Raw genomic sequence first — 26,615 nt, forward strand, 5'->3', positions numbered from 1 at the left:
GGTACTCCCGGCCGTGGGCATTTTTCTCTGTCCTCCTGGAGTTTCTTGTGGCTGAAATCACCCATAAGCAAACGTGAGGTTCACAGTATGCTCAAATTGCTCCCTAATACATCATTCGGTTCGAAACAACTTCACGTGTTCAAACGTTATCGCAGAGCCGAGAGATTTGGTGGCCCATGGCATTGTCTCCGCCGCAGCAATATTGCTTTCGCTCTGTGTTATCACGAACCAGGAAACCAGCACTGCAAAGATCAAAGGTTCGTGATGATGTGAGAGGTGCAGTGCTCCGTGGGCCGTGCTTTGGGCTCAGGGGCTCTCCCTAAATTCCAGGGCCTCAGAAGCTTGGGGGGAGCGAGAGATTGGCTTGGTGGAGACATCGGTACCAGGGCGACTTTCTTCCTGCCGCCCTGCTCATGGCTCTGCAAGGAGCTGAATTTGCACTTGACCCAGAGAACTCTCGGCGGATGGGATGAGTGTCCTTCTTAGCTCTGACTGCAGCTGGGGTATGTCTTGCACATGGGGAGGGGCAGTAAATAAGGAACAAATAAATGTTTGAGGCTAGAGGTCATTTCTGCTGGTGGTTTTTAAAGGAACTCAGTGGTTCTCAAACTTGAGCAGGCGTCAGAATCCCCCAGAGGAGTAAACCTCTAGGTTAAACCCAGAGTGCAGGGCCCCCCTGCAGTTACTGATCCCTCCGGCCTAGGAGGGGGCCCGAGAATGTGTATTTCTAACCAGCTCCCAGGGCTTGCTGCTGGTTGGGGTCCCCACTTTGCAAACTTCTGAAGCCCACCGATGAACCTGAATTTCCAGCGCTCAGCAGAAATACCACCGTGATCACCCGTGTCGTCTCAAGTGTGTAGTAGTTTCTCTTTTCCTTTAAAATAATAATCCAATGTCAGTTATCATTGGAATCTCCAGTTCTGGCAGGAAATGCTGCCCTCGACGCCCGCTCACACCTCACGGAGCCCCGTGAGGTTTTCCTGTGAAGATCTGGGTGTCGAAATTGGCTCCGAATGTTCTGCGAGAAAACAATCGCACCCTCTCTCTCGCTCTACATATTTTAAACAAACACAGATGCTGATACATTAGTGCTGGCAAGAGATCCTTGTTTGCGGGGCCTTTCATCTTCTCGGGCTTCAAGCCAGGGCAGGCACGGCTCAAGCCAGCTCGCGTTTTTGATGTATTCCGTCGCCATGTGCCTTCCCTGCTCTAGGCCGAGCACTCGAGCTCGTACCCTTGACTCGCGTTGTCTGCAGGATTTCTCAGGGCCTGGGCTCCCAGGTGATCATGAAAGCAGACCAGGAGCCAGGGAAGTCTTTGTCTCCCTAAGGCCAGAGCCTAGGAAGCCTCCAGTGGCCAAGAGTGAATCTGGGATTTTCTCCACAGAGGATCTAGAAAGAAAGAGTGAGCAAGGAAGATGGTGTCAGCTTCCACCAAGCCCTGCTAGGTGGGCCTTCGGGGCCTGGGCGGGGTGGCCTTCTCACAAGAGCCCAGCTGCTCTAATCTGAATTATGTTCATGGTCATAGATGGACTGTTTATCATTCCCCAGATTCACTTGAACTGCTACCCAAAGGGGCTGGAAGTTTAAACACTTGATTTATATCAAGTAGGACATTTCATACCACTAACAAACCCCGCTGGATTTAATGCTGCCTCCTTTTGGGAGGACGTTCAGCTTGCTTCTTTTTTGATAGTTATTGTCGCAGGCCAGGGCACAATTTATGCCAGAACCCAAGGCAACTCCTGAATTCGTATTTCCCCAGAGCCATGATAACCAGCTTGACTTTCAGACATAGTTACCAAGCTTTAAGACGGGGTTTTCAGGACTGCATGTGCCTGACCTGTTGATATTATCTCCAGGATGACTGTAAGGAAACAAAACCCAGGCTTTATAGATACGGGAGGGGTGTCTGTGTGTGTGAACAAGTCGTCTTTTCTCAAAGCGGCATGGGTTTCATCAGCATCTTACTGAGCATCTCTGCGAGGGAGAACTGGAGGAGGCTCAAAAAGCGTTTAAAAAAAAACAAAATCAAGGCACTTGTCATCCACCGAGGACCATGGCCGTCACCCAATTTGAGTGGTGTTCCCCAGGTGTTCTGGAGGGCAGTGTCCTCAGCCAGGCTTTCAAGTAGAAAAGAAATGTCCGAAAGAACAAAGGAGCCTTTAAGCTGAGGGACTGTCTGCCAGCTGGTGGCCGCCAGCCACGGAACTCCTCCCACCGCGGATGAAAAGGGGCTTCACCTTTTCACGGGCTGCCACTTCTCTGATGATCGCAGCTTTCTTAGTGGTGTATTACAGGCGTAAGCTGCTTGCCTTCTAACTATTCCTTTTTTGATTTTAAAGGGAGTTGAAGGACCGTTATGGACTGAACTGTGTCCCCCCGCCCCATCCCTGAATTCATATGTTGAAGCTCCAGCCTCCAATATGACTGTCTTTAGAGATGGGGTCTTCAAGGAGGTAGTTAAGGTTAAATGAGGTCATAAAAGTGGGGCCCTAATCTGATAGGGCTGGTGTCCTTAAAAGAAGAGGAGACACCAGGGATGCTTGCACAGAGAAAAAGACCGTGTGAGGACACAGCAAACAGGTGGTGTCTGCAAGCCCAGGAGAGAGACCTCTGGAGAAACCAAACCTGCCAGCACCTTGATCTTGGCCTTCCAGCCTCCAGAACTGGGAGAACATACATTTCTGTTGTTAAGCCACCTACCTAGTCTGTGGTGCTTTGTTACAGCAGACCAAGCTGACTCCATCAGGACGCAGACTCAGCTTGGCAGGTTTAGTATAATAGCATCTTGTTTTATGGGGCATCTTCGATTTTACTGTATTTTTATAAATTTTAGAAATGTGTTTAAAGTGATCTATGAGCACTGTTAAAGTCAAGTAGCTCTAAACAGCTGGAAGGAACAGTTCCTGGCTCTGTCCTCCTTCACCACCCACCCCCCTTTCAGGCAACCACTTTCTTCCCCCTAAGAATTTTGTGTTCTTGAATTAATAGACTTTATTTTTCAAGCAGTTTAAGGTTTATAGCATAATTGAGCAGAAAGTACAGAGTTCCCTCTCTGGTCCTCTCTCTGTTGCCCTTACTGTCATGTCTTGCATTTGTGTGTTATATTTGTTGCCGTTGATGAGCCAGTATTGAGATGTTATTATTAACTACGATCCATTGTTTACATTAGGACTCGCTCTTGGTGTACATCCTGTGGGTTTGGGCAAATGTATAATGACATGTATCCGCCATTGTAGTATCATCAGGAATAGTTTCACAGCCCTAAGAGTCCTCTGTGCTCTGCCTATTTGTCCCTCCCTCCCCTCACCCCCTGGCAACCACTGATCCTCTTACTGTCTCCATCATTTTGCCTTTTCCAGAATGTCTTAGAGTTGGAATCACACAGCGTATAGCCTTCTCAGATGGCTACACTTTTCACTTAGTGAAGTGCATCTCAGTTTCCTCCACGCCTTTTCCTGGCCTGCTGGCTCATTTCTTTTTAGAGCTGAGTAATATTCCATTGTCTGGATGGACCAGTTTGTATATTCACTCACCTACTGAAGGACATCTTGGTTGCTTTCAAGTTTTGGCAATTAGGTATGATGCGTACATCTTCTAAGACTAAGGACATTCTTTTACATAACCACTGAGCCATAAGTACACAAAATTAATGGTAACTCAATATATCACTCAGTACCTAGTTCATATCAAATTTCAGTCCAGAGTTCCTTTAAGGTTCAGACATTGCATTTGGTTGTTTTGCCTCTTTCGTTTTTTATCTAGAACGGTTCCCTGCCTTTTTTGTTTGTTATTTATGACATAGATTTTTTTTTTTTTTTTGATTCGGTTTAAGTAGTTTCGAGTTTCAGGCAGTGTTCCAATGTAGATGATATCATAATGTCAGCTTTTCTGACTTTGTTGGTGATAAACTCCATCACTGGGATGAGGTGGGGATGGCCAGAGCCCTCTGTAGTAAAGGGACATTTTTCTCTTTGTACGTAATCTGTGGAGGGATACTTTGAGACCATGTGAATTTTCTGTTTTCCAGCAACCATTTACCTGATGGTTTTGGAATCCATCAATAATTATTGGCTAAACTAATTATTACATTGGGGGTTGCAAAATGTTGATTTTCTTTTGTGCTTGCTACATTTTTTCCCCATCTTTTTTTTTGATTATCATGTTAGTCATGGTGCTTTCTTTCAGTGTTTTGTCATCTGTATTGTCATTATTCTTTTTGTTTAGTATGCTTTTAAAGGCCCTTTTTGCTATTTTCCTCTCACCTGAAGATGTTCCTATAAGATAGAGGGGCAGAGGTAGTATCTGCTGTCTCCCCCGGTGTGATAGATGGGGAAACTAACACAAGAAATCAATCGCTTTTTCAAGGTTAAGGTCCAGTGTGGTCAGGGACAAGGAAGTGAGAATTCTGGCCGACAGTTTCACTAACCAGTGTCCCTTTCACCAGCTGTCACTGACTGGAGTGAGTACTGCTCTGGGTACTTGCGGCCCCTCTTCATGTTCACTTCCTATTCGTAAGAGATGAGTTTCATAGTTTAGCTTTAATTAAATAAATGGCAGTGTATTACAGTTGTGTTTTCGGATTTTTTTGGTATATCATCATTTTACCCAGATACAGAGTAGAAACCTGTCATTTCAATAGCCGTACAGTATTCCAGGGTGAAACTGCCATCCTTTACTTCTCTATTCTCCTTCTCTTGGGGATGATGGAGACATGGTGAGCAGCGTTTTGCAAACTAATTTGGCAATGGAACTTCTTTTCTCTGAAGAACTTGCGTACATCCCCTTCTTTCAAACCTTTCACTTTCCCCAGGGGGCATGATTTGACCCCAGCAGGTGGTTATTTAAGTATTTAATAAACCGAGAGTGAGGCATGATCCAGGGGCACTGTTCACGATGTCGTGTTTGTGAATGGTGCTCCCTGGAGCTGGGTGCAGTATACAGTATAGGTGGCCCTATACCAGGGTCCCTGGGAAGTGACATCGTTTTTGTAAGTTGAAAGCCATGGAATTTTGGAAGAGCAGGTAATTTACATGTCAAACTTTACCCTTCCAGTAAGATAGGTTTAAAATAGAACCGATTGTTATCTTATACTTAAAATTTCTTATTCTTAGAATGCCTCACACTTGGAATTTCTGCGGTGTGGTCAAGTTTGGACAATGGCTTTTGTAAGCCCTTTTTAATTGATTATAGTCTTGAAATTTAGGGGAGCATATGAGTCATTTGCTTACTGCTGTAATAAACAGGCCTGCAATCTCAGTGGCCGAACACAATAAAGGTTAATTTTTCTCCCATGTCACTCACATCCAGTGTGAGTTGCAGCAGGTGTGGGCTTTGCACCACACAGCCATTCCAGGACCCAGGTCTTTGAATCTGGTGGCTCCGGATTCAGTCCTCTGTGACCTCAGCGTCCTCCACTGGCTCCTCTGTCTCGGGCTGGCAGATGAGGAGAGAGAGGAGGTGTGCAGGTGACTCGGGAGGGGTATCTCTCACCTCCACCCACACGCCATTGGCCAGAGCTCACTCAGTTGGACCCACCCATCCGCAGGGGAGGCTGGGAAATGTTGTCTCTCCGTGTGCCCGGGTGGAAGGGGCGCTGGGGATTAGGGACAGGCACGAGTCAGGATTGCGAGGCTGACCCCTTTTCTCTATTTTGTTTCTTCTCCAGGAGACTTCTTGGTATCATCACGAAAAAGGATGTTCTGAGACATATGGCCCAGATGGCAAACCAGGACCCTGAATCCATCATGTTTAATTAGAAACAAGATGGCAGTTTCTTTGAGAAAAACACAACTGTGTCATTTGAAAAGAAATAAACAAATGATATGTCATCCTAATAAACGGTCATGCACTGGGGGCAGTGGAAACAAAAGCTTTGTTTAAAAGGAAGGGAAGAAGAATGAAACTTAGAAAAAAATACATTGGCGAGTAGGCATTTTATAGCTTTAACCCCTTATGAGTTTCAAGCTGTGTTATGAGTTTAGTAACTGCTATGGGGGCACGTGGGTGGGTGTAAACGATATGGTTTGTACAAGGACATGGAAGACAATTGCTGAGTCAAGAAACATTTGCCCCTTCTGTTGAAGGCTGGTGTTGGTGAAGCTTTGAGTCTGAAAGGCCAAGGGGTATTGGCGTGTCAGCGTCCTTATTTATTGGTTCCTGAGGTTTGGCTGCTATGTTACTGAATCAGACTAAAGATATTTGCACTTACTTTGTTGGAAAAGAAAAATTAAATGTGAACATAGTGAAAGCTGCAAGTATGCTAGTGGGTTCACTCGTGACCAGCTGTTGCTGGCTCCTGTTCTCAGCCTGTTATTTTGCTTATCTGTCGCTTTCTGAACCAACACTGGGTTACCTGCCATGTTGAGTATGAAGAAATCATTTCTCTATGCGAGACCAGCATCTTGGGACTGCGCGATGAACTGTCGGAGCATTTAGTGCTGCACCGTTTCCTGCCACGAAAAGGGATTCGTGCTTATTTTGAGGGTATACATGCCCATCATTGCTTTGCATCCCCATCGCATTTGCTTCATTTATTTGTTGCTGTTGCCTGTGCATTCTTAAATATTGATCAGTCTAGCGCTTTCCAAGGGCCATGTCCTATATTCTGCCAGCTTGCCGTAGTGGCTGAATTTCCAAATAGCATATACGAGAGTCAAAACAGGCTACCCAGCGTTACTACTTATTTTTCCTCTCAGATCCTATTAAATACGGCTGCTGAGAGGGTGAGGCAGACGAGTTCTCAGTGGGAACTCCTCCAAATGGGCTGCAAGAGAAATGCTAAATTGATTCTAAATCTGTTCCATTCTCTTCTCTGTAGGATGCAGAGCTTTAATGTGTAAGCATGCGCTTTCATATTAGCAATCAAAGCGCAGAAGGACAGAGTAAAATTCGAGACAGGCAATTTGAGCATTGGGTGTCTTTGAACTGAACGTTATGATACATTTATTCTTTTAGTCAGGACTTCTGTCTTGCCCGTGGGAAGGAAATTGTGTTTCTTAGGTCCACTGGATGATCTGTGTAAGACCGATCCCCCTTGCCCTATCACTTTCGTCTTTGTTCTTCCCGTTTCACCGAGTCATCCTCATCATTGGATATTGATGTATCAGGCGTGCATTTGGCTGCAAATGATAGAAGACTGAACACACAACGAAGAGCTGCATAAGGAACCTGGAGGTGGGCACTCAGGACTGTCTCCGTAGTATCATCGACGACTCACAGTCTTTGGTAGTTTCTTCCTACCATCCTTACCCTTTCTCCTTTGGGTGACTGCCTTGTTGTCGCAAGATGCTCATGAACCGCCAGGTCCGATATCTGCTTTCTAAGCAGAAAGAGGGAGGAAGAGGCAAATGACAAGCCGCAGTGTCTGTGTCGGGAAGGCAGTGCTTTCCCCAAGATGCTCGGCTTTTCCTCCACTGGCTAGACTTCTGTCGCGCGGCGCCCCCAGCTGCGTGTGAGTCTGGAAAGGAAAATATTTAGCTACGTAGGCATATTACGCTGAATGAGATTGAGATTCTCTGAGTAAAGAAGGGGGATTGCTCCTCGGAAGGGGGATATTGTCTGCTCTGTGGGATGCTGTCATCGTGTCCCTGTCAGTCATTCTCTTTCTCACTGACCCCCTCCAAACACTCTCCTGTGACCTTATCGTCCCCCACCCCTCCTCTTGGCTTTGACGTAGAACTCCCAGTCGGATGCCATCGTTTCTTAGCCCTAATTAAAATGTTCATTCTAGATAAAAACCTAGCTATAAGAGGGTTTCGTGCAACTTCTAGTGGATACAAGAAAATATACGGATATGTTTAACCTGACTGAAAACTTAAAGGAGTTTAAGTCAGATCACGCTGACAAATTATGGAAAATATGTTTCTGTAATTAATTGGCCTCCTCCCAAATAATATCAGATAGCCACTTCAGTGTGGAAAGGTCAGTCTATACTAGAGAATGTAATCTTTGGTCCTATAAGAGAATGAAATTTGTTGTCTCACTCACAGCACCTAAGTACTGAGTAACGGATCCTAACATTTTGTTGCTATTGAGGTTTCCATGGAACAGTGCGAGTGAAGCTGGATTCTCTTGGACTTTCAATCCTAAAAAGTCTTAATGTAGTTCCCTTCTTAACTCCCATGTAGGCTCTCGAAAGAGTCTTAGTCGTAGCCTGGATTTTTATAATCCAGGGCACCCTGGTAGCCGAAACAAGGAGCTTCAGAAGGGAACACGAAACAGTGAACAGACAGCCAAAGGTCAGTAAAACCACAGAATTCCCCCTCCTCCAGCTGAGGCCTGGGAAGGGGAGGGGAGAGTTGACTCTGGGCCGAGGTCACCGACGGGGCTTGTGTCCTCTCCCCAGTGCTTAGCGTGGAGACGTCCGTGGGGTTCAGAGGGCCAGCGTCAGACAGGCAGGTTGAGGCCGGGATGGGGGGCTTGCAGCGTCACTGCCAGAGCCAGTTGCCTGCCTTCCCTGGAGCCCTGACCTGTAGCCACTGGCCCGGGCCTCAGACACATTCACGGGGAATGCACTGCTGGGCCCTTTGTGGCACTTTCTCATAGAAGTACGTGGATGGGGATTCTGAAGGTGTTGGCTGTATTCAAATGTAGAACTTCTTCCACTTTACCTGGTGATCTGATGAACGAGATGAGTAGATCTGCAATGTGGACGTGAAACCAACATTTCTTAGAATACTGTTTTTGTTTCATTTTCCACAACCAAAGGCTGTAGACATTCGTTGAACTTTCTGGATTCTTTCTGAATTGTTTTTTTAATGTAAATAAATATAAGTACATAATGGAAAAGGAGTTCTGTAATGAGGCACATCAACCTACTTCTTGCTCTTTTTCTATCACTAAGGGAATGTGTTGTAGAAGGACAGATGGCAAATAAAAAGCATCCCGAATGTGACATGTGGATTTCTTGTGTTTTTCAGCGCATCCCCTGGGAATGCAGATGTGCATGTGGCTTTTACGGAAAAGCAAGTGTGCTAGAAGCAAATCTGTATTCAGTGTTTGCTGTTCCTTAGAACCAGGCAATCTTAAAGTTCTCTATTTGATATTTTCTGACGACTTGATAAAGGAGAAGACATGTCAATAGATATTTTTTTGGCCCTAATAAGTCACAGAAACTGAAAAATTTCCAGCAGTTTGTTTCACTTAGGTGAGAACTGGTTCCTTTAAATTATCAACACATGCGAAATCTGTTCAGTATTCATTGTATTTATTATTCAGATGCTGAACTGGAACAGGTGAGAAACCCAAGGAGGAGAACTATTGAATTTCAAGTAATTATAATATTATGTCTTCATTTTCATTTCGCGTGGGCAGTGTTTTATCAGACTCAGCTTCTAACCTTTGAAATGGTTGACCTGAGCGAGGAGCCTGTCTATCTAAGTTGGGAAACATGAACCAGACTCCATTTTCACCGGCGCAGTCCTAACTATTTATTTGCCATCCTAGTTGTGCTGGGAAAAAGATATATTCGCATTTGGTGTTGGAATGATGACATAGCAATGCGGGTTTTTAAAAAATTTATTGTAACACTCTGTGTAAACGTTGGCACCTTACTAAACATTACATGTTTGAACTCTGTTTTTTTAAAGGAACTATTTATTTTATTGGAGCATAACTGATATACAGTGTTGTGTCAGTTTCAGGTATACAGCAAAGTGATTCAGTTATACATATATTCACTCTTTTTCAGATTCTTTACCCATATAGGTTATTACAGAATACTGAGTAGAAGAGTTCCCAGTGCTATACAGTAGGTGCTTGTTGATTATCTCTTTTATATATAGTAGTGTGTGTATGTTAATCCCAACCTCCTAGTGTATCCCTCCCCCCACCTTTCCCCTTTGGTAACTGTAAGTTTGTTTTCGAAATCTGTGAGTCTGTTTCTGTTTTGTAAATATGTTCGTTTGTATCATTTTTTAAAATTAGATTCCACCTACACGTGATATCATATATTTGTCTTTGTCTGACTTACTTCATTTAGTATGATCGTTTCCAGGTCCATCCATGTTGCTGCAAATGGCATTATTTTGTTCTTTTTTATGGCTAATATTCCATTGTATACATGTGCCACATCTTCTTTATCCATTCCTCTGTCGATGGACATTTAGGTTGCTTCCACGTCCTGGCTATTGTAAATAGTGCTTCAGTGAACATTGGGGTGCATGTATATTTTCAAAGTATGGTGTTCTCAGGGTATATGCCCAGGAGTGGGATTGCTGGATCACATGGTAGCTCTACTTTTCATTTTTTAAGGAACCTCCATACTGTTCTCCATAGTGGTTGTACCAATTTACATTCCCAATAACAATGTAGGAGGGTTTGAACTCTTTTTTTTTTTTTTATAAATTTATTTATTTTTTATCTTTGGCTGCATTGGGTCTTCGTTGCTGCATGCGGGCTTTTCTCTAGTTGCGGCGAGCGGGGGCTACTCTTCGTTGCGGTGCGCGGGCTTCCCATTGCGGTGGCTTCTCTTGTTGCGGAGCACGGGCTCTACGTGCGCAGGCTTTAGTAGTTGTGGCTCACGGGCTCTAGAGCGCAGGCTCAGTAGTTGTGGCGCACGGGCTTAGTTTCTCTGCAGCATGTGGGATCTCTCTGGACCAGGGCTCGAACCCATGTCCCCTGCATTGGCAGGTGGATTCTTAAACACTGCACCACCAGGGAAGCCCCAGAACTCTATTTTAAAAAATGAAACAAGCACAGAGTCCTCAAGAAGCATGTTGTAAATTGTAAGAGAGACCGATTTCCCAGCCTGTTGCTACCCCGTGGAACCTTTGAAACCTGATTCTGGTGACTGGGAGGTACTTGTCATGTGAGATTGGAGCTTCTGTTTGGCTCAGCTTTTTTTTTTTTTTAATTTATTTATTTTATTTATTTATTTATTGGCCGTGTTGGGTCTTCGTTGCTGCACGCGGGCTTTCTCTAGTTGCGGCGAGCAGGGGCTACTCTTCGTTGCGGTGCACGGGCTTCTCATTGCAGCGGCCTCTCCTGTTGCAGAGCACGGGCTCTAGGCGCCCAGGCTTCAGCAGTTGTGGCTCGTGGGCTCTGGAGCACAGGCTCAGTAGTTGTGGCTCACGGGCCTAGTAGCTCTGTGACATGTGGGATCTTCCCAAACCAGGGCTCGAACCCGTGTCCCCTGCATTGGCAGGCGGATTCTTAACCACTGCGCCACCAGGGAAGCCCTGGCTCAGCTTTTAAATCCCTTGTTCTTAGCCTGATGGGTTTGAATTATGTCCTTCCTCACCAGTGTTGTATTTTGAAATTGTCAACTTTTTAGAAAATTTGGAAAAAAAAAAAAAAAAAAAACCAGCACGAAGAATGCTCACGTATCTTTGACCTGGAAGAGGCAGTGAGGGGAGTCCCCCCCGACAGGGGAGGGAGCCAGCCCCGGGGACAGCCAGGGGAAGATCATCCTCAGCAGAGGGGCCTGCGAGAGCAACTGTCCTGTGGGGAAGCAGCCTTGGGGTCAAGCTGGGGGCCACCAGGGGTGAGTGGCTGCAGGGTGTGTGGTGCCTGGGGAAGGAGTGAGGGTTTTGAAGTTGGTGTCCTTTTTCCTGTACGGGAAGGGGAGACACAAGGAGGTGCTTCCGGGTCATGGAGGGCCAGGTACAGATACAGAATTCAGAGGAAGGACATGATTTGATTTGCATGGTACACGAACCATTCTGGCTGTTTTATAGCAAGACCAGAAGCCAGGAGTCTGGCTGGGAGGCTGTTAGGTGAGCCCTGATGGAGGCTTGCCCCAGAGAAGTTCTTGAGTTCTGGATGTATTTCCAAGGCGGAACCAACAGATTTGTCGTGGGATGGATATGAAATGGTACAGCTAGGTCGCCATTTACTGAGATAGAAGTACCACATTGGAGATATCTGTTGGGCATTCAAGTCCAGAGTTCAGGGGAATCGTTAGGGTTGGCGATGGAAATCAAGCCATAGGCATATCTGTGGTATTAAAGCCATACCTGGAAATTTCTGTGGTCTAGTGGTGTCCGAAGAGCAAAAAGAGCCAACATTCTAACAGAATTTCAACATAGAGTTTTTAGGGAGTTACACTGACTTAGATGCCTGTAGGACTGCCCTTGAATTCCAGCTCCATTGCCTCTTGGCTGTGTGACATTGTCAAAGAATCTCACCTTTCGGAGCCTGGGTTTCCCCATTGCTGTATAGCATGCCAGTGCCCTTGACCAGAGGCATGGCTGTGAGAGTTACTCACTGTAAAGCACTTGGCATGGAATAGACCATGCAAATGGTAGATATTATCATCTTCTCACATTATGATGCCCTCCCAGTAGCTTTTTTTTTTTTTTAAAGATTTATTGATTGATTGATTGATTGCTATGTTGGGTCTTCGTTTCTGTGCGAGGGCTTTCCCTAGTTGCGGCAAGTGGGGGCCACTCTTCATCGCGGTGCGCGGGCCTTTCATTGTCACGGCCTCTCTTGTTGCGGAGCACAGGCTCCAGACGCGCAGGCTCAGTAGTTGTGGCTCACGGGCCTAGTTGCTCCGCGGCATGTGGGATCTTCCCAGACCAGGGCTCGAACCCGTGTCCCCTGCATTAGCAGGCAGATTCTCAACCACTGCGCCACCAGGGAAGCCTGCCCTCCCAGTAGCTTTAACTGGAAGTTACTTTAATTAATTTTGTGTTGTTAAAGGACATATTGCACTGTAATTATAAGACTGCTAAAAGTAAACAGAGGTTGAGCTAACTAATTGCCTTTCTCTCCAACTCTTCCTGCAGTCATCCCCCCCCAAAACAAAATGAAACCAAGCAAACAAAATAAACAAAATCTCAGATCTCTTAAGGGATGTCAAAAAACAAAAAACAAACAAACCTCACTGACTCCAAATTAATGGGAAATTCTTAGGAAAGAAACCACGTGGTAGGAAATTCCATTTCTCTGTGGCTTTATATTGACTTTTAAAAAAATTGTATAGTTGATTTACTGGTTTCCGGTGTACAGCAAAGTGATTCAGTTATACATATATATACACACACGTATACATATATATTCTTTTTTATATTGACTTTTGAGCAGAAAAGCATAAATACACATGATGCTGAACTATTGATTAGCTTCATATTTGGAGCAAGAGTTCCTGAAACAAAACTGAAAACAAAACCTGAAACTGTGTGTAACTTGCTTGTTTTCAGATGATGTAAAACCCAGTACCCACTATACTTGCAGACAGAGAAGACTCTCTCCGGCATGGTGTTAATGTAGAAATAAGTCTCATTAGTCAAACTCATGAAGACCAGCCTTTCATAGGCCTTGGATATTTCCCTTCAACATGATGTACAATAGTTAAAAGCCAAAGGGGGGGAATGAACTAACAGGATTTGTCCGAAAGGCGAAAAACCATCATGTTTTAACTCTGGGGGCTTAGCCAGAGCGTACCAGAATGGCCTTGCAAATAAATGTCCGGGTTAGGCAGGCTTCTTCCTGGGCTTTCATGAGTTGAGACGGGGCCAGAAACTTCCACGTCCTCCCGGGACTACGCACTCTGGCGGGGCATGGCGGAGCCCGGCGTGCCTGTTGTTACAGCGCTTCCCCAGTTCGTTGGTAGTTAATTGGCTAGAAAGAAGCTACCATATGGGAAGGCAGATAGGGAGCATCTATTTCTGGCAGTTCCTCAATGCTGCATTTCATTAGAGAAATGGCTTTTTCTTTCTGAATGAGCAATAACCAAAGAGCACCTTGCGGGGATTTCCAAACCCCTTTGGTCAGGGTTTGGCTCCCAGAACGAAGGGAGCAATTTCTATGTGATTCCAGCGTATATGATGGAACACATATTTCAAAGATTAAACAGCCGTCCTCAATCCAGACAGATTGTGTCAGAGAAATTGAGAACACACGTCAACTCTCATTCCGCAGGCTGCCTTATACAGGTTGAGGCCCGAGGATGCTGCCGCAGGTAGGACATCCCTTCCTTCCTTCCGCGAGGCTCCGTGTGCATTTCACGCCCTCCCCTTCCCTCTCGGGGCTCCCACCTGCCTCCCACTGAGGGTGCTGACCCAAGCGGAAACTGGAGCTAGCTCCCTTGTGATGAACGCTTTTCCTTTTCTGACATTTCTCGAACTTCAGTCGCTCCCCAGAAAGACCAGAGCGTTTCCAGGACTGGCTGTGGGTGGTTGACATGATCACCGAGGAACTCTCTCCAGGGAGTTGCCCAGCATCGAGTTTTTGCCCTGTGGGGTAGGAGTCTCAAAGAGCAGGTCTGCATGCAGTGGGCATGCGCTTCCCAAAGTGTTTCCAAGATACAGTGTTTCCGCAGGATGCTGGTAGGTGCCCGAGGAGAGGAGTGGATTCTGAGCTTCCCTAAATTGGGAAGTTCCATCTCATGGGACTGGGGTTCCAAAGACCAGTCTTGGGGAGGCACTGCTATGGCGTCAGGAGTGTCTCTTTTTTAGTTTCTTTTCAGAATTTCTATCTGAGCGACCTGGAAGAAGTGAGGCACCTTTAATGAACTTCAAGCACATCACCTGTGAGGCAGTGACCTTTCCTTATGCTTGATAACCAGGATGATGTCTAGGGATTAGCCATGCCTGCATCCCCAGAGCTGGTTAGAAATGAGTTCCAAGCCCCGCCCAGGTCTGCTGAGTCAGAATCTGCATTTGACCAAGATCCCTGGGGATTTGTGTGCAGAGTCAAGTTTGAGAAGCACTACCCTAGGTGACAGGTCTGAGCGAGGGGATCTCCTGAGTTTACGTCCAGCTCTAAGATCCAGAGTTCTCCAACATTCTCTCACTTCCAGAGAAAGAGACAGTGGTGGCTGCAGTGATTGAGTCACTGAAGGGGCCTGTCCAGAGAAACGAGGTGGAGAGAAGCTTGGCATGAGGTCTCTCAATCCCATTTTCCAGCCCCCCGGCTTCCCCAGTCACCACCGCACTGAGGGTTTCTCAGCGTCAGCGCTAGTGGCGTTGAGGGCGCCATCCTTCCTCCTTTGTGTGGGGCTGGCCCGTGCACGGGACGACGCTTGGCTGCGCCCCTGGCCTCTACCCACTAGATGTCAGTGGCAGCCATCCCCCTGGTTGTGACAACCCCAGATGTCTCCGGATGTTGCCAGGTTGTGTATGTGTGAGGGGCAAATCCCCCCTTTCCTGCGCTCGAATTGTACAGCAGCGAGCCCTGAGATTTACAAAGCATGGACAAAGGGACCATACTTTTTTGGTGAGTTTTTCATTGAGGTGGTGGGGGGGAATGCCTCGTGTTAGGCAAGGACGGGGTGAGGAATCCAAGGCCTGGGGACAGGCATTGCTGTGTTGGGTGGCTGGGGAAGAGTGTCCCCCCACCTTTAAGCAGAAAGCACCAGTTTGAGGGGAGGGGGGACATTTGCCTTTTTAAAAATTTTTAAAAATTTTATTGGAGTATAGTTGATTTACAAGGTTGGGTTAGTTTCAGGAGTACAGCAAAGTGATTCGGTCATACATATGCGTATCTTCATTCCTTTTCAGATTCTTTTCTCTACAGGTTATCGCAGAATATTGAGTTCCCTGTGCTACACAGTAGGTCCTTGTTGGTTCCTGAGAACCTAATGTGGCCCACCGGGCAAGGCTGTAGTCACCTTACCATGGCACACAGCTCACACCAAGTGGCGATTTTGAAGCAAGTGACTTGACGTTCAGCCGGCTGTGTCATCTGCCCTGTCCTCCTTCCCCAGATGTCTCCCACTTCTGGTCCACACGTGCGACCACGGGTAGAAAATGGCTCTTTGCTTCTGACATTTCATTACAGGGATACCAGCTGCTTTCTTGAGTCGACTTTGAACATTTTTGCGTCTTGATTGCAAGTTTAGAGCAGTGGTTGGCAAACTACAGCCCATGGGCCAGATCCAGCCTGCCACCTGTCTCCGTAAATAAAGTTTTATTGGCCTGCAGCCATGCCTGTTCGTTTCCGCATTGTCTGTGGCTGCTTTCAAACCACAAAGACAGAGTCCAGTGGTCGCAACAGAGACTGCATAGCCTGAAAAGCTTCAAAGATTTACTCTTTGGCCTGTTACAGAAAAAGTTGGCTGACTCCTGGCTTAGAGTTAATTAGGGTCACCGAACCACTGGAGAGCCACCAAGAGTAATTTAACTTTCTTGCTTGCACTGGGTGGAAAACATGAAGAGATGCTTTCACAACAGAAGCAAGGAGAGGCGTGTGTATTGGTGGAGTAAGATGAACGTGTTAAAATGCTTTTCTCTCCTCCAAGTTTCTCCAGGAGTTTAACTTGTGCCCGAGATATCTGTCCTGACTTAGGTATTAGCAGAGGTATTGGTGACCTCAGGTAAACTTTAAATGTTTTCTGCCAGGGAAACTAACATTTGACTGGCGCTTTGTCATTTATGAAGGTTGAAAACATTGTTTTTTAATTTTTAATTATTTTTAATTCATTTTATTGAAGCAGAGTTGATTTACAATGTTGCGTTAATTTCTGCTCTATAGCACAGTGACTCAGTTATACGTATATATACATTGTTTTTCATATTCTTTTCCATTATGGTTTATCACAGGATATTGAATGTAGTTCCCTGTGCTGTACAGTAGGACGTTGTTGTTTATCCATCCTATATATAATAGTTTGCATCTGCTAATCCCAACTTCCCACTCCATCCCTCCCCCACCCCCCGCCCTTGGCAACCACAAGTCTATTCTCTATGCCTGTGAGTCTGTTTCTGTTTCATAGATAAGTTCATTTGTGTGGTTTTTGGGGGTTTTTGGGGTATGTTTTTGTGTTTTTTATTTTAGATTCCACATATAAGTGATATCATATGGTATTTGTCTTTCCCTGACTTAGTATGATAATCTCTAGTTGCATCCATGTTGCTGCAAATGGCATTATTTCATTCTTTTTTATGGCTGGATAGTATTCTATTGTATATATGTACCACACCTTCCTTATCCATTCATCTGTCGATTGACATTTAGGTTGTTTCCATGTCCTGGCTATTGTAAATAGTGCTGCTATGAACATAGGAGTGCATGTATCTTTTCAAATTAGAGCTTTGTCGGGATATATACCCAGGAGTGGGATTGCTGGATCATATGGCAAGTCTATTTTTAATATTTTTAGGAACCTCCATACTGTGTTCCATAGTGGCTGCACCAATTTACATTCCCACCAACAGTGTAGGAGGGTTCCCTTTTCTCTGCACCCTCTCCAGCACTTATTGTTTGTAGACTTTTTTTTTTTTTTTTTTGGCTGCATTGGGTCTTCATTGCTGTGCGTGGGCTTTCTCTAGTTGCGGCGCGTTGGCTTCTCATTGCGGTGGCTTCTCTTGTTGCAGAGCACGGGCTCTGGGCGCATGGGCTTCGGTAGTTGTGGCTCGTGGGCTCTAGAGCGTAGGCTCAGTGGTTGTGGCGCACGGGCTTAGTTGCTCCGCGGCATGTGGGATCTTTCCGGACCAGGGCTTGAACCCGTGTCCCCTGCATTGGCAGGTGGATTCTTTTTTTTTTTTTTTTTAAACATCTTTATTGAAGTATAATTGCCTTACAATGGTGTGTTAGCTTCTGCTTTATAACAAAGTGAATCAGTTATACATATACAATATGTTCCCATTTCTCTTCCCTCTTGCATCTCCCTCCCTCCCACCCTCCCCATCCCACCCCTCTAGGTGGTCACAAAGCACCGAGCTGATCTCCCTGTGCTATGCGGCTGCTTCCCACTAGCTATCTATTTTACATTTGGTAGTGTATATATGTCCATGACACTCTCTTACCCTGTCACATCTCACCCCACCCCCTCCCCATATCCTCAAGTCCATTCTCTGGTAGGTCTGTGTCTTTATTCCCGTCTTGCCACTAGGTTCTTCATGGCCTTTTTTTTTTTTTCCTTAGATTCCGTATATATGTGTTAGCATACTGTATTTGTTTTTCTCTTTCTGACTTACTTCACTCTGTATGACAGACTCTAACTCCATCCACCTCATTACAAATACCTCCATTTCATTTCTTTTTATGGCTGAGTAATATTCCATTGTATGTATGTGCCACATCTTCTTTATCCATTCATCTGTCGATGGACATTTAGGTTGCTTCCATGTCCTGGCTATTGTAAATAGAGCTGCAATGAACATTTTGGTACATGACTCTTTTTGACCTATGGTTTTCTCAGGGTATATGCCCAGTAGTGGGATTGCTGGGTCGTATGGTAGTTCTATTTGTAGTTTTTTAAGGAACCTCCATACTGTTCTCCATAGTGGCTGTATCAATTTACATTCCCACCAACAGTGCAAGAGTGTTCCCTTTCCTCCACACCCTCTCCAGCATTTATTGTTTCTAGATTTTTTGATGATGGCCATTCTGACCGGTGTGAGATGATATCTCATTGTAGTTTTGATTTGCATTTCTCTAATGATTAATGATGTTGAGCATTCTTTCATGTGTCTGTAGGCCATCTGTATATCTTCTTTGGAGAAATGTCTATTTAGGTCTTCTGCCCATTTTTGGATTGGGTTGTTCGTTTTTTTGTTATTGAGCTGCATGAGCTGCTTGTAAATCTTGGAGATTAATCCTTTGTCAGTTGCTTCATTTGCAAATATTTTCTCCCATTCTGATGGTTGTCTTTTGGTCTTGTTTATGGTTTCCTTTGCTGTGCAAAAGCTTTTAAGTTTCATTAGGTCCCATTTGTTTATTTGTATTCTTATTTCCATTTCTCCGGGAGTTGGGTCAAAAAGAATCTTGCTGTGATGTATGTCATAGAGTGTTCTGCCTATGTTTTCCTCTAAGAGTTTGATAGTGTCTGCCCTTACACTTAGGTCTTTAATCCATTTTGAGTTTATTTTTGTGCATGGTGTCAGGGAGTGTTCTAATTTCATACTTTTACATGTAGCTGTCCAATTTTCCCAGCACCACTTATTGAAGAGGCTGTCTTTTCTCCACTGTATATGCTTGCTCCTTTATCAAAGATAAGGTGACCATATGTGTGTGGGTTTATCTCTGGGCTTTCTATCCTGTTCCATTGATCTATATTTCTGTTTTTGTGCCAGTACCAAACTGTCTTGATTACTGAAGCTTTGTAATATAGTCTGAAGTCAGGGAGCCTGATTCCCCCAGCTCCATTTTTCGTTCTCAAGATTGCTTTGGCTATTCGGGGTCTTTTGTGTTTCCATACAAATTGTGAAATTTTTTGTTCTAGTTCTGTGAAAAATGCCAGTGGCAGTTTGATAGGGATTGCATTGAATCTGTAGATTGCTTTGGGTAGTAGAGTCATTTTCACAATGTTGATTCTTCCAATCCAGGAACATGGTATATCTCTCCATCTATTTGTATCATCTTTAATTTCTTTCATCAGTGTCTTATAATTTTCTGCATACAGGTCTTTTGTCTCCTTAGGTAGGTTTATTCCTAGATATTTTATTCTTTTTGTTGGCAGGTGGATTCTTAACCACTGTGCCACCAGGGAAATCCCTGTTTGTAGACTTTTTGATGCTGGCCATTCTGACCTGTGTGAGGTGGTACCTCACTGTAGTTTTGTTTTTTTTTTTAAAGATAAATGTTCCTGTTTTTTTTTAAAGATTTTTTTTTGATGTGGACCATTTTTTAAAGTCTTTATTGAATTTGTTAGAATATTGCTTCTGTTTTATGTTTTTGGTTTTTTGGCCCCGAGGCACGTGAGATCTTAGTTCCCCAACCAGGGATCAAACCCCCTGCATTGGAAGGTGAAGTCTTAACTGCTGGACCGCCAGGGAAGTCCCACCTCATTGTAGTTTTGATTCGCATTTTTCTAATAATTGGCGATGTTGATCATCTTTCATGTGCCTATTGGCCATCTGTATGTCTATGAAGGGGTTTTAATATTTGTGTTTATTTCCCTCAGTGGTCCTGTGGGGTAAAAATTATTACACCCATTGTTTAGAAGACGAAGCTGAGGCTGAGAGAGGTTAAAACACAGGGGAATTACCCCAAGATTCTGATTCAGTCCATCTTGGGTGGGGCCTGGCATTAACTTGGTAAAAGGCTGCTGGGGGATTCTGGAGTGTGGTCGAGATTGAAAAGCCCTACCCAAGTTGGCATAGCTCATTGGTGGTCTGACCAGAGCTCAAACTTGGCTCATCTTGGTGACTTTAAGTCCAGGAACTTTTTCTTCAGCATGACAACTCACCATCGCTTATATTAGTCTCTGAGTTGAACTGGTTGGTCTAACCCAGTTGTTCTCAAAGTGTGGTCCCTGGACCAGCATCAAGATCCTCCAGCAGTTTGTTAGAAATGCACATTTTCTGCCCGAGGCTGGACCTAGAGAATTGGAAAGTCCGGGGACAGAGCCCAGCCATCTGAGTTTTAATAGCTGATTCAGATGCAGGTCAAGTTTGAGAACCACTGGTCTAAAGTGATGGGAGAGTTGTGATGGAGGTAAGATGCTAAAACCAGAACACACACGTACACACACACACACAACGTACACACACACACACACACACACACGTACACACACACACACACACACACACACACCTGCCTCTGGGAAATTAGCCTGGGTGTAGCTGGGCAGAATGAGCATTAGAAGGGATGGAAAAAGTAAGAATCCATGGGCGTTTGGGGAAGTATGAAAACACCAGAGCAGTGAAAAGAAAAAAAGATCTCATCATTGTCCCGGCATGAGCCTCTGCTAACTTAATGTTACCTGGGCGGCCCTGAAGGTGTTAGCAAGAATTCCTGCATTCCTTTGTTGTGCTGGCAAGTCGGAGGGTGTTTTGTTTTGTTTCCTTTTCGTTTTTTAAAGTTTTGGGGTTTTTCTGAATCAAGCACTTGGTAGAGATGAACATTGTTGCGTGATTACACGAGCCCCCTTCTACTTGGAGCCAAAGTCACATTCTTTGCTTCCATTTCAGCCCAGGTGCTCCTTCTTAATTGCATTTCGTATTCAGCTGTGCAGCCATCTCCTTCCCAGAGAGGGCCGGCCCCCTAATCACTACAGAGCTTTTGCTCCTGCAGCTGGGACTTCAAAGGCCCCAGAAGTCATATTGTAACGCAAGCTCCAAAATAGGCATCGTTAGTCAAGACTTGCCAAGGGGAAGGGACACCTCAGTGCGGCGCAGAGGGGTGAAAGAATCCAGCCTCACCCTCAGTCCCTTTCAGAGCTTCCCCCTCCAAAGCATCGCCATTCCCAATCTGAAAATTGCACCAAGACATACATAATTCAGGGCTGTGCGCTGGTCGCCCAGAGTGAGGGGACAGACGTTCATGCCCCGGCAAAGAATGTTTGTTTCAACCAAACGTTCACAGCACCAGCTGCCAACGGGAGAAGAAAAGCAGAGAGGAGGACTCGCACAGACTGACATGGGAAAGTATAAACAGTGATTACAGACTCCAAGAAAGGGCTGTTGTTGGGTGAAATCACATCATCTGATTTGGGTTTTGTTTTTGCAATTACTGGATCTAGAGAGTGGAACTGAAAAGCACATGCTGTTTCCAAGATGAGTGGGACCATGTGAGCTCATGACGGTTTCAAGTCTGCACTTTGACATTCAAGTTGGACTCTTAAGCGTTAGCAAGAGCAGGCCTCGCTTTCTGTAGTAGCTTAATTTTAAGTTCCAAAGCACAGTCTCTAGAAGCAGATGTGATCACTTGCGGTTTTGTTTGACTTTTCAGCCCAGAACTAAGATCCATAGAGTATTGATTCTGAAAGTGGAAATTCTGAAGGTGAAAAACTGAGACTGGCCTTCTTGGTCAAATCTGTGAGTTTCTCAAGGTTAAGGAGTGATGTCTCCAAGATCTTTCTTCAGTGTCAGTTCTAGTATCTTGTGTATAGATGGTAACCATTACGTATTTTTGAAGAATAGATAAGTGCTGAAAACCCATTCTTTAGTTGTGACCTTTCAGAATAAATCAAGAAAATAATCCTGGCAGAGTTTTCTGAAGACACAGAGCGTCTCCTCAGAAGAGACCCATCTGTCATTGTGTAAAATGTCACATAAAACACTCCGTGTCAAAAGAAAATGGTAATTGGCTTGGTGTTTCACAGCCTGAGAAGAGCTGCTGGGTTGAGAGATCCTGAACTTGCAAAGAATGAATCTGAAAATGGAGTCTGAAGACTCTGTGCCCTGGTGTATCTTTGATCCAGCTGAACCTACAAAGAAGCGTGGCAAGTTCTAAATGCTGCAGAGACCGACGGCTCAGGAAATCCATGCCCATGGCTTTACTGAACATGTCACATCAAAGGGAAAAATGCCCTACTGACTGGAAAGTTCTTTTGGCGTTCAGTGTTGAGAGAGAATAGAAATGAGATTAAATTTCAGTATTTCTGGATTTGGTTAATAGATTCTCTCTCTCTTTTAAATGTAAGAACTTGAAGTGATTTTGTAGAAAAATTCTCCAAAAGGCGCGTCTCATAGCCATGTCTGAAGGGGAATAAAAATATAGCTGTAGATAGAAAGAGCATCGTAATCTTTAGAGAAGTGGTTCCAAAAGTGGTTTTCAGCTGTGACATTCCACATGGCTGAAATTCACCAGCACAAATGCTCCCACAGGGAGGCTCTGAGTTTGTGGGCAAACCCGAGGACACTGTTTGCGCCCTGACTCCTTTCTTGGGGATTCAAAGAGGCTGAGGCAAAATGCTGGGGAATGATCCTGCAGGAATAAGTATACTAAGTTATATTTTTTAAGAAGAAGAGATACTGTGCATACGTGAGTATGTCATATTATTAACAAACTGCTTGTACCCTACTTCACAGCCGCTGATGCAGAGCTGTGTTGGTGGATGTCTGCTCTTTCCTCCTGTACCTGGAGGAATCCATTCCTACTTAAGGCTCACCAGTAAGACAAAAGTCAGTGTCTGAAAGTTTCAGTTCTCATCTGTAAAAGATGTTCATTCATCATCTGTCCATATAAACTGGTTGAGGACAGTACCTGACACGTGAAAGCTCAAAAATGTGACTGTGGCAGAGACAGCGGATGCTCACCAAATCCGTGCTCTCTCTTCTTCCTGTGCACACAGCTAGACTACATTTCCCAGCATCCTTTGTAGTTAGGTGTGGCCATGTACTAGTTCTAGCCAGTGGGGTGTGAGCCAGCTTGTATAGCTCACAAGACCGATGCTTAAATTTGCAGGAGTTCTGCCAGCAGGTTGATGTCACATTCCTAGCTTGAAATCAGCCATGGTGGGAATATTACACCATGGAGATCAGCGGGTACTACAGCCAGCTTTTTTTTTTTTTTTTTTGGCTCCTTTGGAGAACATTTACCAGAACACGACTGACTGGGAATGTATCTTTTTCCCCTTTGTCTCATCCCAGAGCCTCATAACCTAGTGCACTGTGTATGTGTATAACTCAGAAAGTGTGTGTGTCTGTGAATCAAGATCAGGTTTGAATAACTTCAACAGAGGAGACATTCTGAAAGGATGGAAGCTGACACCCGAGGTTAGGTGGGGCATTCGGTGAAGGGGGAGAACAGTCTAATCTTTGCCCTTTGAAAATAGGGATATTTGCGGGGCTTCCCTGGTGGCACAGTGGTTAAGAATCTGCCTGCAATGCAGGGGACAAGGGTTCGATCCCTGGCCCGGGAAGATCCCACATGCCACGGAGCAGCTAAGCCCGTGCGCCACAACTACTGAGCCTGTGCTCTAGAGCCCGTGAGTCACAACTGCTGAGCCCGCGTGCCACAGCTACTGAAGCCCATGTGCCTAGAGCCCGTGCTCTGCAACAGGAGAAGCCACAACAATAAGGAGCCCGCACACCACAACGAAGAGTAGCCCCCGCTCGCCGCAACTAGGGAAGGCCCGCGCACAGCAACGAAGACCCAACGCAGCCAAAAAACAAACAAAAAAAGAAAACAAATAAGTAAAATAAATTTATTTTTTTTAAAAAAAGGGATATTTGAGACGAGGGCTACATTTTTATGTCTTGGGTCTCTTGAGAAATTTCAGGTCTTCTTTTGCCCCCCTGCTTTATCCTGTTGTCACTGGTCCACCTGGCCGGTGGGTGTCTTCTGCAGCCTGGGGATCCTGCCCTCACTCCCAAGCACTCGGTAATGACAGGCACCGGGGAAAGTGTCTTATTGTCTCTGCACTCTCGTGAGGGAGGCTGACGCCAGGACAGAGGGGGCTCAGTCTGGATTCTCCCAACGGCGGTCCCCGAGATGAGGATTCAAGGACAAGTCATTTATTTGGAAGGCGATGCCGGGAAACAGCATACGGGAGCAGGAAGAAGTGAGGCAGAGGGGGAGAGGCAGCTGACACAAGGTGTGTTATCCAGCAAGTGGCCTCTGCGGGCGACTGGAGACATGGGACACAGTGCGGAACACGCATCTCAGAGCTCTCACCCCAAAGGGACAGTGGCTGGGGTGTCTTATCTGTCAGCTCTCTTCGGTCAGCGGCATGTCTAGGATGCCCATAGCCTGTCCAGACTGCCAGCTTGTCTCTGTTCTTTCCCTAACTGGCCCCTGAGACTCTCTTTACTCTTTGCTTTGTCAGAGGTGAGCTGACTCCCCTATTCTGAGCTCTCCGTGTGGACTTCACGTGTATTGTCCTGGCGGCCCTTGACCGTGACTTTGATGTAACATATACACCCTGACCTCTGTTGCATTCAGTCCCTTCAGTGCCATCACGTATAAGAAGAATGATTTGAAGAATGATTTGAATCACACTCTTAAAAACGACAGAACTGGAGAGTTCTCTTACAATCTAGCATGACTATAGTCATCTTGGATTAGATGTATATTTCATCCGAATTTCTGCCTTGTGGTAGATACAAAAATTGCCCCCCAAAGATGTCCACATCCTAATCCCTAGGACCGATTAATATTTTACCCTATGTGGCAACAGGGGCTTTGCAGGTGTGATTCAGTTAAGGATCCTGAGATGCAGAGATGATCCTGGATTGTCTGAGTGGGCTCGTCAAGGTTCATATGAGAGGGAGGCGGGAATGTCGAAGTCAGAGAGGGTGATGGGATGATGGAAACAGCTTGGAGTTATGCAGGGCCAGGAGCCGAGGAATGTGGGCAGCCCTTAGAGGCTGGAAAAGACAAGGAATGCCCATGAGACCCGTGTGGATTCTCCCCTCGAGAACTGTAGTACAGTTGTGTTGCTCTGAGTTTGTAGTAATTTGTTACAGCAGCAAGAGGAGAGATACACCCACGTAGTCAAGTTTTAAAAATTATGTATTTTGTAAAAATTATGTATTTATTTGGCTGCACCGGGTCTTAGCTGTGGCACGTGGGATCTTTCGTTGCGGCATGCGGGATCTTCAGTTGCGGCATGTGGGATCTTTTTTTTTTTTTTAAGTTGTGGCATGCAGACTCTTAGTTGCAGCATGCATGCGGGATCTAGTTCCCCGAGCAGGGATCGAACCCGGGCCCCCTGCTTTGGGAGCGCAGAGTCTTAACCACTGGACCACCAGGGAAGTCCCCCCAAATTATGTATTTTTAAATTGCCTTTGGGGGAATCCGACGTAATTGTGATGTTTGGGAGTCTATTTTCAGTTAGTTTTGGGAGTCAGCTCTGTGGGCTAACTGTGATCAAATCAAAGTCAGGGTTGGTGTGTCTCTGAGGTCTGCTATCACTCATCGGCCGGCTTCTCAGCACAGAGCCCCTGACCTTGCACACAGGTAGGTTAGCCGTTGCCGGGAGGGAAATCTGCTGGTGATGGTGGCTGCCGATTGCGGTCCAGGTATTTCTGGATTAACTGCTGCTTTTGATTACCCGAACTGTTTGTGGATAATCCCTCATCCAGATAATTGAGAATTCTCTGCCCGAACACACTCTTTTTTTGGCCACTTGGAATCCTAAGGTTTTGCAGCTTTAAGTCTCTGGTAGGGCCTCCCAAGCACCAATAACTTTTATCTTCTCACGAAACTGGTTGGCTAATTCAGGAATGTGCTTCATTCTAGGTAATAATAGCAAATATTTCCTGAACACTTGACCAGTCAAGCTCCCGGCCGAGCACTTTTTAAGATCATTACGTTTTTGAAGACTTGCTCAGAGCTGAGTCCCCCAGGGCCGCCCCCACTGTACAGACGAGGATCGGGGGCTCTGGGTAGCTCACTTAACTAGCGCGTGGCAGAGCCCACCTCCGAAACCAGGCGGCCAGATTCTCGAGCCCACACTTCCAACCAGCACTGATGCTGTCACCCTCTTTTTGGAAATGGCTCGAGTTTGTTCTCGGAAATAGACCTGAACTTGGCATCTCGCTTTAGCTGGTAGTGGAAGAGGCCACGAACGAGTCAGGAGGCAAAGCAGCCCTCCGTGGACTGTTGCCCTTTCTCCTGGAGACACGTTTTTGTGAGGGGAGGGCCTCCCTGGGTGTGATGGATGCTGGACTTCACCACCGACGGTGGGCAGCCTTTCTGGACTCAGGAATTCCTTCCTTTTAGACTGGAAGATTCCTTCCCTTCCAATTTTAGAAACTGTAATGCTAACACCGTGGGTCTCGACCGGGGGCAGCTTTGCTCCTCATGGGACATCTGAGGTATTTTTTTTTTAATAGATCTTTATTGGAGTATAATTGCTTCACAATACTGTGTTAGTTTCTGCTTTATAGCAAAGTGAATCAGCTATACACATACATATATCCCCATATCCCCTCCCTCTTGCGTCTCCCTCCCACCCTCCCTATCCCAGCCCTCTAGCTGGTCACAGAGCACCGAGCTGATCTCCCTGTGCTATGTGGCTGCTTTGGGGAGGTGTTTTTGATTGTCACAACT

At 45.6% G+C, this 26,615-nt stretch overlaps 1 protein-coding gene across 2 annotated transcripts in view; it reads left to right on the top strand.

The window, feature by feature from the left end:
- Positions 1-8,898, top strand: part of CLCN4 (chloride voltage-gated channel 4) — an 86,831-nt gene extending 77,933 nt beyond the window's left edge. For both annotated transcript variants that reach the window (XM_036840468.1, XM_036840467.1), the window contains exon 12: positions 5,671-8,898. In XM_036840468.1, the coding sequence (XP_036696363.1) occupies positions 5,671-5,761 (91 nt within the window). In that variant the 3' untranslated portion in view covers positions 5,762-8,898. The remainder of the gene's footprint in view (positions 1-5,670) is intronic.
- Positions 8,899-26,615: the final 17,717 nt, after the last annotated feature.

Source organism: Balaenoptera musculus, chromosome X, assembly GCF_009873245.2.
Source record: "Balaenoptera musculus isolate JJ_BM4_2016_0621 chromosome X, mBalMus1.pri.v3, whole genome shotgun sequence".
Lineage (NCBI taxonomy): Eukaryota > Metazoa > Chordata > Mammalia > Artiodactyla > Balaenopteridae > Balaenoptera > Balaenoptera musculus.